The following is a 15,598-nucleotide window of genomic DNA, read 5'->3' on the forward strand; positions in this document are numbered from 1 at the left end:
AAAGACAGATTAGCTGTGTGATTGCTAGGTCCCACTGCCAATAAGCAGTTCACAACAGCTCGTGTTGGCATGTCTGGGCTCACAAGTCCTCTTATCTGTGCTGAGGTACATCTACATCTAGATCTACATCTATACTCTGCAAACCAATGTCAGGTAGATGGCAGAGGGTACATCCCATTGTACCAGTTATTATAATTTCTTCCCATTCCATTCCTGTATGGAGCACAGGGAGAATAATTGTTTCAATGCCTCTGTGCTTGCAGTTACTATTCTAATTATATCCTCATGATCCATATGTGAACAATACATAGGGAGATTGTAGCATATTCCTAGAGTCATCATTTACAGCTGGTTCTTGAAATTTTGTTAATAGACTCACTAGGGATAATTTATGTCTATCTTCAAGATCTTACAGTCCAGTTCCTTCAGTATCTCTGTGACACTCCCCCATGGACCACACAAAACTGTGACCATTTGTGCTGCCCTGCTCTTTATATGTTCAATATCCACTGTTAGTCCTATTTAGTCTGGGTCCCACACACTTGAGCAATATTCTAGAGCCAGTCGCATGAGTGATTTGTAAGCAGTCTCCTTTGTAGAATGATTGCATGTCCCCAGTATACTAGCAAAAAAACAAAGTATACCATCTTCTGTACCCATGACTAAGCCTTAATGATCATTCCATTTCATATCCCTACAAAGTGTTACACCTAGGTATGAGTTGGCTAACTCCAACAGTGATTCCTTGACAGTCATAGGATTCTAAGTTTCTTCATTTTGTGAAGTGCAAAATTTTACATTTCTGAGCATTTAAAGCACATTGCCAATCTTTGCACCACTTTGAAATCTTATCAAGATTTCCTTATGATAACTGCATCATCTGCAAGAAGTGTGATGTTACTATTAATATTGTCTGCAAGTTCTTTAATATACAACATGAACAGCAAGGCTCCCAGCACACTTCCCTCTGGTACACCTGAAGTTACTTATACATCTGAAGATGACTCTCCATCCAAGATGACATGTTGCATCCTCTCTTCCAAAACATCTTCAATCCAGTCACAAATTTCACTTGATATGCTATATGATCATGCTTTCGGCAATAAGAACAGGTGTGGTACTGGTCAGATGCTTTTTGGACATTAATAAGTACGGCATCTACCTCACTGTCTTGATCTAAAGCTTTCAGTATGTCACATAAGAAAAGTGCGAGTTGGGTTTCACATGTTCCATGTTTTTGGAATCCAAGCTGGTTGGCATTGAGATCATTTTGTTCAAGAAACCTCATTAAGTTTGAGCTAAGAATACATTCTAAGATTCTACAACAAATTGATGTCACAGATATTGGATGGTAGTTTTGTGGATTGCTTCTTCTACTGATCTTGTAGATGGGAATGACCTGAGCTTTTTTCCAAGAACTGGGCACAGTTTTTTGTTTGAGGGATCAGTGATAGATTATAGATAGAAGTGGTGCTAACTCAGCTGCAAATTCAGTTTACCGTAGTCTCTGACAGGGATTCCACTGGACCCTGGAGCTTTGTTCAATTTCAGCAATTTCAGCTGTTTCTCAACACAACTGACACTAATACTTATTTCATTCCACTTTTCAATGATATGAGATTTAAATTGGGGCAATTTGTCTAAGGTTCTCCTTTGTTAAGAAACATTTGAAAACAGAGTGAAGCATTTCAGCTTTTGTTTTGCCACCTTCAATTTCAGATCCTGTCTTATTTGCTAGGAGCTGGACACTAACATTGGTACCGTAAATGAATATGAAAAGAATTTCTTTGGGTTCTATGAAAGATCATTTAACAACATTTTTAGTAGCCATTGAAGGCATCACACATCACTCTCTTGACTGCCAAACATGTTTCATTCAGCATCTCTCTAACAATAGGCTTACACTTTGTTTTACACCTATTATGCAGTAATGTCTGTTTCATTAGAAGTTTCTTTACAGTAACTGTATACCATTGAGGCTCCCTCCAATTGTGAACTGTTCTACTGGGTACATATCACCCAGTGCATTGTCAAGTATTCCTTTAAACTTGAGCCATAGTTCCTCTATATGCTCCTGCCCTGTGCTGAAAGTTTCAAGTTCCTCATTGAGATATGAAGCTATTGATTTTTTATCTAGTTTACTGAATATATATATCTTTCTGCTTGTTTTAGTTGTCCTTTATACTTTGGTAATCATTGTTGCCACAACCGTGTCATGGTCACTGATAACAGTTCAATGAGGGCATCTGCAGAGAGGTCAGGTCTATTTGTTGCCATTAGACCCAATGTATTTCCATCATGGGAGGGGTTCCTAACTATCTGTTCTAGGTAGTTTTCAGAGAAGATATTTTGTAATGTTTGACAGTATGTCTTATCACACCTGCCACTAACAAAAGTGTAATTTTCCTACTTAATTGTTTGATGATGAATGTTTCTACCAGTGGTTACAGTATGATTGGGGATCTTATGTACAAGTGAACTGTGGTCTTCTCTCATATTTTCGATCACACCAGGAGATGAGTCTGGTGGGCAATAGATGGATCATTTTATGCACACCCTTGATACTGAGCCTTGCTCTAACAATCTCACATGCAGCTTCAATTTGTATCTCAGATGATTCGAGTTTCTTGTCTACTGTGACAAATATACCACCCCCATTTCTGATTTGCCTATCCTTTCGATATACACTCAAATTTTCCCCAAAAATCTCACTGCTGTCAATTTCAGGTATTATGAGAGCTTCACAGCTTTTCATGAGCGCCTCAGCTTCTAGCATTTTGCTGTGGATGCTTTGGCAGTTTACCACAAGGATTTTAATACTCTTGTCACCTGCAGCCCAACTTCCCATATAAAGGACAGAAATCAGGTCCATCACCTTGCACACACTGCCACCCCTTTACAATATCACCCTGTAATCTCCCCCTTCCACAATTTGTCGTTATTGTTACTACTATTTTCGGTGCTGAAGCCTTTTTTTCCCCAAAAATACGAGAGGAGTAAGATTTACAATAAATGTTTTACTTATCTTCTTTTCTCGTAGTTGGCTCTGGTTCTTCATGTTGACAGGCTGTTTCCACTGTGCACTATTCTTCTGTTTGGCTTACAGATTCATTTGAAATCAGATCCTGGCCATTGTAGAAGTAATTTTTAAACATGCACATATTCATTGTCTATCAAAGCAAAGTTCAAAGTAGGTTTCGTTGAGTAGATGAAGGTACATGTATCCCTTCGAACGGTCACAAACTGTACAATGACCTATTTCATCATTTTGTTTGTAAACTTCAGTTTCATTCTCAACATTGTTTTCATCTGTCAGTGGATAAGGAGATACATAATTGTTGACAATTTGTTCTACGTAACTACCTGTCCTAATTTCTGGTGTTACCTGGAGTAGACAAAAGCTCAGGAAACAACAGGACATAATCGTCATTGTCATCATCATCATCATCATCATCATCAGCTTAAACATCTGACTCTTCTGAGTTATCTCACAGTGGAAATAAAAGAAATTCAGTATTACACCATCTCTCAGCATAAAAACTTAAATTACTGTTACTAATTGTGAACCACATACTGTGCAATTGTTAGCACAAAAAGTTCCAGCAGAAGGCTGTAATTGCCTGAGATAGTGGTCCTGCAATATTTTTGTATAGTGACAATGTAGCATCATGGAATAGTTGCTGGGATACGGGTCTTACTAATTGTGATTACACTTGATGAAATCTTTCTAAGTAAAAAGTAACAGCCTTCACAGATAGGAACAATCCTGCAAAACATGTTTGAAAACAGATCTCCTGCACCACATCCACATAATGTTATTAATTTTCTGACTAGATTGAGAATCTGTGGTCTAAGAACTAGTTGCAGATGATGTGTACCACTTCATTACCCGATATCACCTTGGACTATGAAACACAATCAAATTGTGAATAGCTACCTTCATTCCTTCCATTAAATGGCAGAAAAAAACTAATATAAATTTTTGTAGATATGGTTATCATTGAATTCTCTGCAAAAGAAATGTGTTATATCTCAGAAAAAATTAAAATGCACTTACATACTTACACGCCAACGACAGGAAACAATGAATTGCTCAAAATAGATTACGCAAATGTTCTCATATTTGATTAACAGAATTCATTACAAAATCAGTTTATCATGCACATTAATTGCAGTGTGATAAATGTTCTCTATTTTTACTTTCTGTTATTTCTACTACACTTTATGTTTGGTGTAATACAAATAATGAATTAATGATGTTAACCACTCAACATTTAGGTAAGCAGTGGAATGGCACATAAAACAAATTTTAACATTGCAGGTAAGTTTTACAACTTGATTCCTTCTACATGTTGCGATGGTATGGTGCACAATACTGAAAGTGCAAGTTTTTGAGTAAGAATGTATTGATGGAGATATCCTCCTAGCAAATTGCATCTATCGTTACTGGTTCCTTTGCAATAGTTGTGCTTACTTGTTTGTCCTCAAATTATATATTATCCCCAAAAATATACAAAAGAAGCTCAATTTTCTGTTGAGTTTTATTTATCTTAATTGGTTGACTTGAGAGAGTTCCATTACCGACATCCTGAAACTATAGATGGCGGTTGGCTCACAAGTCCTGAGTTCTGTGTAGGACAAGCAATTGGAACACTTAATTGGAATATTTTGCTTGAGGAGGTTCACTGTAATGTTCTTTGGTTACAGCATTATGTTCCTGGACACAGTGGTATTGAAGGCAACCAGAAAGCAGATGCACTCGCAAGATTGGGAGCCCAGATGAGTGCAAACGATGCTGGTGATGCTACACTCTCTGAGAATTTGAAATCCAAAGAGAATTACAGTAGATATTACTGATGCTTATCTTCTTACAGTTGCTTTATTCTGAAAGTAAGTTTTACAGCATGAATCTAAATTAAAGATTTGAATAATATCATTTCCTGTATTTGTGGAACAAATAAATCACTTTAAAAACTACAAATTGTGGAATATTGGACTATTCATTTCTCATGCATTCTAACTTCAGTAGTTCATTGCAGGGGTTCTCTCATACACATATCATTCAAAAGCAAAAATGCACAGATATAATAATACTATGACATTTACTTATCAACAATAAAAAAAGCTAACGTAAGTACAGTCAGTCTCATCGTCTTACACATTATGACGTATGCTGCTGCTTCTGGAGATAGTTCAACAACACCTGTTACTTTTACATTCCTCCTACTTTTCAAACCCCTCACATACTGTATAGTGTACTTTGCTGAACTTCAATTACTGGTTACTTTCAGAATTAGTCTTCCCCTGTGTGGCACAGGTTATAGTACTGTGGGCCTTTTTGACACCGAAGCTCTGTGCTAGACCAAGTACGAACCTGGGTCACTGCACTTTGTGTGTAACCTGCCTACTATCCAACCTACACATCTATGAGTCACAACATATGGGGAAATGGGGGGAGCACCATCTGAACAGGCTAGAAGGCCCAATGGTACTCACTGACCACTGTGTCATCCTCAACCCTGAATGCGGGTACGGAGGGGCATGTGGTCAGCACACTGCTCTCTCAGCTGTTGTTGGTTTTTGTGACTGGTGTTGCTACTTCTCAATCAAGTAGCTCCCCAATTGGCCTCACAAGGACTGGGTGCACCCCTCTTGCCAACAGCACTCTGCAGACCCTCTAGCCAAGCCCAACAGCACTTAACTTCAGTGATATGACGGGAACCAGTGTTACCACTGTAACAAGGCCAATCGCAACATATAAGGGACAGTCAAATGAGAACAAGACTTTGTTTATTATTTCAAAAGTAATCACCATAATTGTTAATACATTTATCTCACTACGAGACAAGTTGGTCAGTGCCTTCGTGGAAAAGTGTTTGCTGTTGCCTGCAGAACCAGTTGTGGATATCTTCATCCAAAGCAAATCAACAGCCATGAACGTCTTTCTTCAGGACTCCAAAAATATGGAAACCACATGAGGAGAGATTGGGACTGTATGGAAGCCACGTAATAGCTTCCCAGTGAAAAATCTGCAACATACTTAAAACAACCTTGGCAACATGTGGTCTGTTCCCCATGTTGCCAAGTTTGTTATGAGTACATTTTAGAAATTTTGCATTGCACTGTGACCTTTAATAATCTGTGGTTTCATAATGATACTTCAGAGAACAGTGAAATTAGTATGCTGTTAGTAAGTAAACCTACTTTATATTTTCATATACAAAGGATGTGACAGTCATAAACGAAATGCATGATAGTTCAAAGATGTAGAGATCAATGGGATAACCAATCACATCTAATAGTTGAACACAAATTTGAGCTTGTCGAACAGTTCAAATTTCTGGGATCAGTGATAGATTAACAAAATCAGAGACAGATAGAAATAAAAGCGGGACTGCAAAATGCTAACCGAGCATATTATGCATTACAAAATCTCTTAGAGTCCACACTGCTGACTAGGAAAACTAAAATAAAGTTATATAATACAATCATCAGACCAGTTCTAATCTATGGGGCAGAATTATGGAGCCTAACAAAAACAGAACACCACCATTTACAAGTGTCTGAGAATATAGTTTATAGAAAAATCTTTGGTCCATATTATGACAATCACAACACTGGAAGAGAAGACACAACACAGAAATACATGAGCTATCTCAACAACGAATGACAGTAAACATAATAAATGCTAGAACACTGCAATAGGCTGGACATCTGATGAGGATGAAATCAGACCAATTGTGTTAAGAATATTCAGGGAGAAGCCATATGGCAAAAGGCAAGAATGTTCAGGGAGAAGCCATATGGCAAAAGGCTAAGGGAGAGACCCAGGAGTACTTGGCGCAATGAAACTGATTGCGCATGTGAAAGATTGGGAATAAATAACTGGCAAGAGGCATCACAAGACAGAATCTGGAGGAATCATGTGAAATCGGCACAGGAGCTTCGAGTCCCTTAGAAGCCTACTACTACTACAACTACTACTACTACTACTAAGGATGTGACATTCAGTACCTTCCTTCACAACAGGAAAATGATGAACTCAGAATACTACTGCAAGCTGTTAGACACCATGAAAATTGCTTATAACAACAAACTGTTGATTGGTGCAGGTTTAGTGATGGATGTTTCACCGTCAGGCACATGGCGTTAGGCATGAGGCTCTGCTGTGTGCTGTGGCTACCACAGGAACAAGGTGTCAGACATGCAGTTCTGCTGTACCTGCCACTGGACACATGGTTTCCTTCTCCATGACAATGTGTAGCTGCTTGTAGCAGCCATAATAACAATATCACACTAAAAACTTAAAATATTTTCCATCAAAGGAACAAAATCGAGCAATAGGCTGGCCAGGAAAGGTTACTGGCCTACATAAAACAGATTTCTCTACAAAGGACCCTAAAATAAACCTGTCAAATAAAACTTCCTGCCAAATAAAATTATATTAACACAGAGTAAAAACTAGGAATAAATATAAATGAATATTAAGTAAAATGAATAATATTAACCTTTTCCTCTATTGAGTTAAGTATCTCAGTCATTGTGGAGAGATGGTAAATCAGTTCTTATAAGGATAATACAATTATGAGGATAATGCTCACAATGTCCACAAAATTTAAAACATTTGCCTCAGAGTTGTTCTAAATGGCAAATACTTCAGGGAACTTTGCCCATCATTGATGGATATGCATTTTGTGATCCCTGAGCTAGGGGTCAGTTTGTGCCAGCATTCCTTTACTATCATGAACCTTGTCATGCCTTATAACAAGTACACCACATAAACTGCAGACAACACATCATCAAAATAATTTTTAATCTCCATTTACAGTGTTCTCATTTCTTAACTTTTGATAGATAGAAACCAAACTCACATTATGTGACATTTATATGTTTGCTAAGATATTCATTAATGAAGAAGTTGCCAGACAATAAAACACCTCCAACTCCTCTTGAAATGCACTGTCTTTACAAGTACACATTTTATGGTTACTTGCAAGCTATCGAATATACTGAATAACACACACATTTTTGGACGAAGTAAGAACCTATATCCCTTGTGTACACTATTCATATTCTCTGTAAGAGTACAAGGGGATGGGGAACTCTTCAGAACAGCATATTGCAAGGCATCCCAGATATGCTCAATAATGTTCATGTCTAGGGAGTTTGGTGGCCAGCGGAAGTGTTTAAATTCAGAAGAGCATTCCTGGAGCCACTCTGTAGCAATTCTGGACATGTGGGGTGTCGCATTGAGCTGCTGGAATTGCCCAAGTCCATCGGAATGCACAATGGACATGAATGGATGCAGGATCAGACAGGATACTTATGTACGCATCACCTGTCAGTCGTATCTAGATGTATTGGGGATCCCATATCACTCCAACTGCATGTCTCACACCATTACAAAGTGTCCACCAGCTTGAACAATCCTCTGTTGACATGCAGGGTCCACGGATTCATGAGGTTGTCTCCATACTTGTACATGTCCATCTGCTCACAATAATTTGAAATGAAACTCGTCCGACCAGGCAACATGTTTCCAATCATCAACAGTCCAATGTCTGTGTTGACGAGCTCAAGTGAGACGTAAAGATTTGTGTCATGCAGTCGTCAATGGAACATGAGTGGGCCTTCGGCTCCAAAAGCCCATATCAATGATGTTCATTGAATGGTTCACACGTTGACACTTATTAATGGCCCAGCACTGAAATCTGCAGCAATCTGCGAAAGGGTTACACTTTTGTCATGTTGAATAATTCTCTTCAGTCATTGTTGGTCCTGTTCTTGCAGGATTTTTTTCCAGCTGCAGCGATTTGATGTTTTACTGGATTCCTGATATTCACGATAGACTTGTGAAACGATTGTACAGGAAAATCCCCGCATCATCGCTACCTCAGAGATGCTGTATCTCATGGCTAGTGCACGGACTGTAACACCATGTTCAAACTCAAATTTTTATAACCTGCCATTATAGCAGCAGTCACCTATCTAACAACTGTGCCCACTTGTTGCCTTGTATAGGCGCTGTCAACCACAGAACCATATTCTGCCTGTTTACATATCTCTGTATTTTAATGTGCATGCCTACACCAGTTTCTTTGGCACTTGACTGCATAAGACAACTAGACTTCTCAAGTCATGGCACAAATCTGTGGGGATTTCTTATGAAGACTATTGGCAGTTAAACCGATTATGTTCTTTTGAATGAAATCGGTTGTGATGTAATAAATATGTATAAATATAGCAATGGTGGTTTCTTATTAATATAAATAGATATCAACTGTGGACCTCAACACGATCAAGATTAAGTTAAACTGTTATCTATACAATCACAAAACAACAACACAAAAGAACACTTCGCTTGACTTTCTAGGAACCAGAGTAGGGGTCCACATTCTGACACAATGGTCTTTCAAACTGTTATCAAACAAACATGGCATAAGAAAGAAACAAATTCTCACAAAATGAAAAGAAAATTTAAAAAAATCTTATTGGCCACAGACACTATTTAATTAATTTTGATTCATGTTTTAAAGACTCATTGGTTGCATGACGACTGTTAATGTTCATTGTAAACAAGCCTTAATTATTACAAATTTACGTAACTGTTACAAAGGTAGATAACTTTGATGAGTATTAATGTGGTCATAAATACTAAGCTACCAGCAGGAGACAAACAGCTCTCATTTCATATGACTAAAGAAGAAACAGCTTCTTGCAATATAAGCAGCTGATGTGTTGGTTTTTTTGTGTTAAATTTGACCTGTGTAAGCACACTGTAGTGACACTTTCTAACAACTGTTTTTCTTTTGTTAATGTATACCTTGAGTCACCCCACATCTCTGAAGATTCTTCTTGATGATGGGACCTACACACAGTGAACGGTCAGAAAGTCTTCAGTACATTGCTATTTTTGATAAAATAAAATTTATTTCATGAAACATTACCAAGTGTCATTATAGAGTCAAGTATTATACATATGATATTTAAAGTAAAACTAGTGTCATTGTGGTGAAAAATCTTCTGTCGAGTTTTGAGTTGTCCCATGCTTTCCAGTGCCAGAGAGGAACCTTCTTGCTCCTTTAACAGCCTCCTGAAACATTTAACATTTAACATCAGTTCAAACTGACACAAACTCACTACATACACATCACCACCACCTCCATCTCTGCCTTTATGTCTTCTCTGCTAGTAATGCCAGCCCAATAAACATAAAATTCCCTTTGCAATAATATTTCATACACTGAGTCCAGGTTCTTTTCACTATCCTTCATACAATGCATTTTTTTAAGAGGCCATGAGTTATTGAAGCACACAATTCACTGGCATTGGTACAAAAATTTCAACTGTGATTTAAACACTGGTTGTCAGTATTATGGCCTCGATGTTCTGTTGGGGTGCTTAGTCATAGTAACCATTTACTTATTTATGAATACACTAGTGATTCTGTGCCAATGGCCTCGCCACAGTGGTAACACCGGCTCCCATCAGATCACCAAAGTTAAGCAATGTCGGGCTGGGCTAGCATTTGGATAGGTGACCATCCGGTCTGCTGAGTGCTATTGACAAGTGCGGTGCACTCTGCCCTTGTGCGGCAAACTTAGGAGCCGCTTGACTGAGAGGTAGCGGCCCTGCTCTCATAAACTGACATATGGCTGGGAGAATGGTGTGCTGACCGCATGCCCCTCTGTATCTGCCTCCAGAGATGCCCGTGGGCAGAGGATGACACGGCGGCCGGTCGGTACCGTTGGACCCGCCAAGGTCTGTTCGGACGGAGTTTAGTTTAGTGATTCTGTGGTGCTGTTAGAGCCCAAAAACAAAGAAGTTACTGAAGGCACAACATTGTATTCATAGAGCACATGCAGCACCTTTACATAAATTCATAACTTGTTCTCTAGATTTTACTTCTTATAATTTTTGTATTTTGGACACTTGTGTATAATGAAGTTATCTGATTTTAGAAAAGTAAAAGCTAACAAACTGCAGAAAGAAATAAAATATATTATGATTTTGATAGGAGAAACAGTGAAGTCACAAACCAGTTAAGGAATGATTTCAGGGTATTTCTACAGATGTGGATTTTAATTATTTTGATTTGTCATCTTCATTAAAGGATCAAAAATTATTTTACACAACACCACATTTCCCTTTTCACACAAGTTAATTGTGTTCACCAAGGAAACACTACACATCATGAGCAGGTGAAGCTTTTCAACAATAAATTCTGTAAGGCAGCATATGTAGTGTGTATTGGCGGATGTTTAAAACTTTCCATGGCAATGTAGAGGATGCTGAGATGAGCAGTTTGATATTTGACACTTGTAGTCTACATGGCTTAAATTATTCCACAAAGGTTTACTAGCGATAAGCAACACAGACTCTCATTCTAGGAGTGCCCCATAACAAGTTTTAATCATTCAGCTTGTCTACTGGACATGGTTTGTTAACAGACCTAACTTGACCAGGAACAGTCAGTCATTGTAATTACTCTTGTTTTACACACATTCAATTGAGCTTTTTCAAATCCTATGGCTACTGAAAGTAGCTTTTGCAGGAAAGAAGCTCATCTCTCAGCAAAGAAATGCTGTTCGTTTGGGAAAATGTGGGCCATAAGTGCCTCTGCATCCCTGCTAAATTCTATTCTTCTCTGCATGACTCATGCCCTTCGCACTGGGGCATGCTGTCAAAAATGAGCTAGATAGATTGACAGCCTTGGGCATCATTGAATCCATGTCTGTATGTCAGTGGGCAACATTCCTGGTTGTTGTCAAAACCTGTCAGGAAAACTGTGCTTTTATGGAGACTAATGTTATGTTCAATTCCCGGTCAGAGGTTGATATGTATCCCATTCCAAAACTAGATGAGCTTTTCTTTGCACTTGCGAGAAGCTAGCAGTTTCTGCAGGTCAATCTCTCCAAAGCTTACTCTTAACTACCCCTGGATGAAGAATCACAGAAGATTCTGGTAGTCAACATGCTGCATGGATTATACAGGGTGTACATAAAGTCCGGGAACATTTTCAATTATTTATTGCACAAGAACCAAACATTGTACAGATATCATACATATGTCATTTTGAAGAGAAGCCCTGAAAGTTTATTTTTTTTTTCTTTCCCCGCCCCCCCCCCCCCCCACACACACACACACCATGTATACTGCCACAGCATGGTTTGGTAATTTGCTGATAGTCAACTCTGGTCGCAAACATGGTGAGTGCAGGTGCCGTCCTACAGAAGGGGACAGCTGTTGCATGAAATGACCTCCCCGATCACCAGATCTCACTCCATGTGACTTTTTTTTCTGTGGGGACACATTAAGGATCTGGTGTATGTACCGCTGTGGTGTCACCGCCAGACACCACACTTGCTAGGTGGTAGCCTTTAAATCGGCCGCGGTCCATTAGTATACGTTGGACCCGCGTGTCGCCACTATCAGTCATTGCAGACCGAGCGCCGCCACACGGCAGGTCTAGAGAGTCGTCCTAGCACTCGCCCCAGTTGTACAGCCGACTTTGCTAGTGAAGCTACACTGACCGATACGCTCTCATTTGCCGAGACGATAGTTAGCATAGCCTTCAGCTACGTCATTTGCTACGACCTAGCAAGGCGCCATAATCCTTTGCTATATATATTGTGGTTATAACATGTACCGTTAAGAGAGATGTTCTACAATTGTGGATTAAAGTTAAGTATTATATCAACTACGTACTTTATTTGCAATTCTCAAGATATTGTCCTGTTCCAGACCTCCTGCCAGTCAGCGTGTAATTAAACGCGTGCATTTCAGCCTCCTCTAGAAACACTGTGTTGGCTCTTCAGCCAACACTACAACCGCCTCTACCACGTGATGTAGCAGAGCTCCAGGAGAGAATACAGGAAGCAACTGCCACAGTCAATGATGCCATGCTGGGATGGGTATGGCAAGAATTCAATTACCATATTGACGTTTGCCGGGTCACTCATGGTTCGCATATCAAATGTTTGTAAAATAACTTTCAGGGTTTCTCTTCAAAATAAAATATGCATGACATCTGTACAATGTTTAGGTCTTGTGCAATAAATAACTGAAAGTGTTCCCAGAATTCATATACACCCTGTATTGTTTCAAATGATTAGTTTTTGAGGTGCACCAGCAATATTTCAAAGGTTCATGTCAACTTTTGTGGGCCCCTTCCTGGATACCACCTGACTGATTTTCCTCGCTGCATACTCCAACTTTCAGTATGTGGTCAAGTGTCAGTCAAGGAGTGCAAAGGTTACAGCTGCAGCACTCAACAGAATGTTTGATATTGAAGGACTTCCTCTCATGTTGGTGTCTTACAGTGGACCACAATTTTGCTCCCCGGTTTCCAGTGAGTTCTGCCACAGAAATGGAATTCAACACCTGCTGTCTCCACCTTTCCACCTCTACATCTACATCTACATTTACACTCCGCAAGCCACCCAACAGTGTGTGACGGAGGGCACTTTACGTGCCACTGTCATTACCTCCCTTTTCTGTTCCAGTCGGGAAGCAATATATTCGATACCTCATCCAGAAACGCACCCCCTCAAAACCTGGTGAGCAAGCTACACTGCGATGCAGAGCGCCTCTCTTGCAGAGTCTGCCACTTGAGTTTGCTAAACATCTCCGTAACGCTATCACAGTTACCAAATAACCCTGTGACGAAATGCGCCGCTCGTCTTTGGATCTTCTCTATCTCCTCCGTCAACCCGACCTGGTACGGATCCCACACTGATGAGCAATACTCAAGTATGGGTTGAACGAGTCTTTTTGTAAGCCACCTGCTTTGTTGATGGACTACATTCCACTTCAAATCGTTCCGCATGCATACTCCCAGATATTTTACAGAAGTAACTGCAACCAGTGTTTATTCCGCTATCATATAATCATACAGTAAAGGATCCTTCTTTCTATGTATTCGCAATACATTACATTTGTCTATATTAAGGGTCCGTTGCCACTCCCTGCACCAAGTGCCTATCCGCTGCAGATCTTCCTGCATTTCGCTACAATTTTCTAATGCTGCAACTTCTCTGTATACTACAGCATCATCCACGAAAAGCCGCATGGAACTTCCGACACTATCTACTACGTCATTTATATATATTGTGAAAAGCAATGGTCCCATAACACTCCCCTGTGGCACGCCAGAGGTTACTTTAACGTCTGTAGACGTCTCTCCATTGATAACAACATGCTGTGTTCTGTTTGCTAAAAACTATTCAATCCAGCCACACAGCTGGTCTGATATTTTGTAGGCTCTTACTTTGTTTATCAGGCGACAGTGCGAAACTGTATCGAACGCCTTCCGGAAGTCAAGGGAAATAGCATCTACCTGGGAGCCTGTATCTAATATTTTCTGGGTCTCATGAACAAATAAAGCGAGTTGGGTCTCACATGATTGCTGTTTCCGCAATCCATGTTGATTCCTACAGAGTAGATTCTGGGTTTCCAGAAATGACGTGATACGCGAGCAAAAAACATGTTCTAAAATTCTGAAACAGATCGACGTCAGAGATATAGGTCTATAGTTTTGCACATCTGCTCAACGACCCTTCTTGAAGACTGGGACTACCTGTGCTCTTTTCCAATCATTTGGAACCTTCCGTTCCTCTAGAGACTTGCGGTACATGGCTGTTAGAAGGGGGGCAAGTTCTTTCGCATACTCTGTGTAGAATCGAATTGGTATCCTGTCAGGTCCAGTGGACTTTCCTCTATTGAGTGATTCCAGTTGCTTTTCTATTCCTTGGACACTTATTTTGATGTCAGCCATTTTTTCGTTTGTGCGAGGATTTAGAGAAGGAACTGCAGTGCGGTCTTCCTCTGTGAAACAGCTTTGGAAAAAGGTGTTTAGTATTTCAGCTTTATGCGTGTCATCCTCTGTTTCAATGCCATCATCATCTTGGAGTGTCTGGATATGCTGTTTTGAGCCACTTACTGATTTAACATAAGACCAGAACTTCTTAGGATTTTCTGTCAAGTCGGTACATAGAATTTTACTTTCGAATTCACTGAACACTTCACGCATAGCCCTCCTTAAGCTAACTTTGACATCGTTTAGCTTCTGTTTGTCTGAGAGGTTTTGGCTGCGTTTAAACTTGGAGTGAAGCTCTCTTTGCTTTTGCAGTAGTTTCCTAACTTTGTTGTTGAACCACGGTGGGTTTTTTCCGTCCCTCACAATTTTACTCGGCACGTACCTGTCTAAAACGTATTTTACGATTGCCTTGAACTTTTTCCATAAACACTCAACTTCGTCAGTGTCGGAACAGAAATTTTCATTTTGATCTGTTAGGTAGTCTGAAATCTCCCTTCTATTACTCTTGCTAAACAGATAAACCTTCCTCTCTTTTTTATATTCATATTAACTTCCATATTCAGGGATGCTGCAACAGCCTTATGATCACTGATTCCCTGTTCTGCGCTTACAGAGTCGAAAAGTTCAGGTCTGTTTGTTATCAGTAGGTCCAAGATGATATCTCCACGAGTTGGTTCTCTGTTTAATTGCTCGGGGTAATTTTCAGATAGTGCACTCAGTATAATGTCACTCGATACTCTGTCCCTATCACCGGTCCTAAACATCTGAGTGTCCCAGTCT

The 15,598-nt window shown here is 39.6% G+C and overlaps 2 protein-coding genes across 2 annotated transcripts in view; one reads left to right on the forward strand and one right to left on the reverse strand.

The window, feature by feature from the left end:
* LOC124796004 (ribonuclease H1-like) overlaps positions 1-4,857 on the forward strand; it is a 53,697-nt gene extending 48,840 nt beyond the window's left edge. Inside the window, exon 3 of the mRNA XM_047260087.1 lies at positions 4,708-4,857. Coding sequence (XP_047116043.1) covers positions 4,708-4,857 — 150 coding nt within the window. The remainder of the gene's footprint in view (positions 1-4,707) is intronic.
* Positions 4,858-9,908: 5,051 nt separating this feature from the next.
* LOC124795266 (probable enoyl-CoA hydratase echA8) overlaps positions 9,909-15,598 on the reverse strand; it is a 67,931-nt gene continuing 62,241 nt past the window's right edge. Inside the window, exon 6 of the mRNA XM_047259215.1 lies at positions 9,909-10,093. Coding sequence (XP_047115171.1) covers positions 10,004-10,093 — 90 coding nt within the window. The 3' untranslated portion in view covers positions 9,909-10,003. The remainder of the gene's footprint in view (positions 10,094-15,598) is intronic.

This window comes from Schistocerca piceifrons, chromosome 4 (genome assembly GCF_021461385.2).
Source record: "Schistocerca piceifrons isolate TAMUIC-IGC-003096 chromosome 4, iqSchPice1.1, whole genome shotgun sequence".
NCBI classification, from domain to species: domain Eukaryota; kingdom Metazoa; phylum Arthropoda; class Insecta; order Orthoptera; family Acrididae; genus Schistocerca; species Schistocerca piceifrons.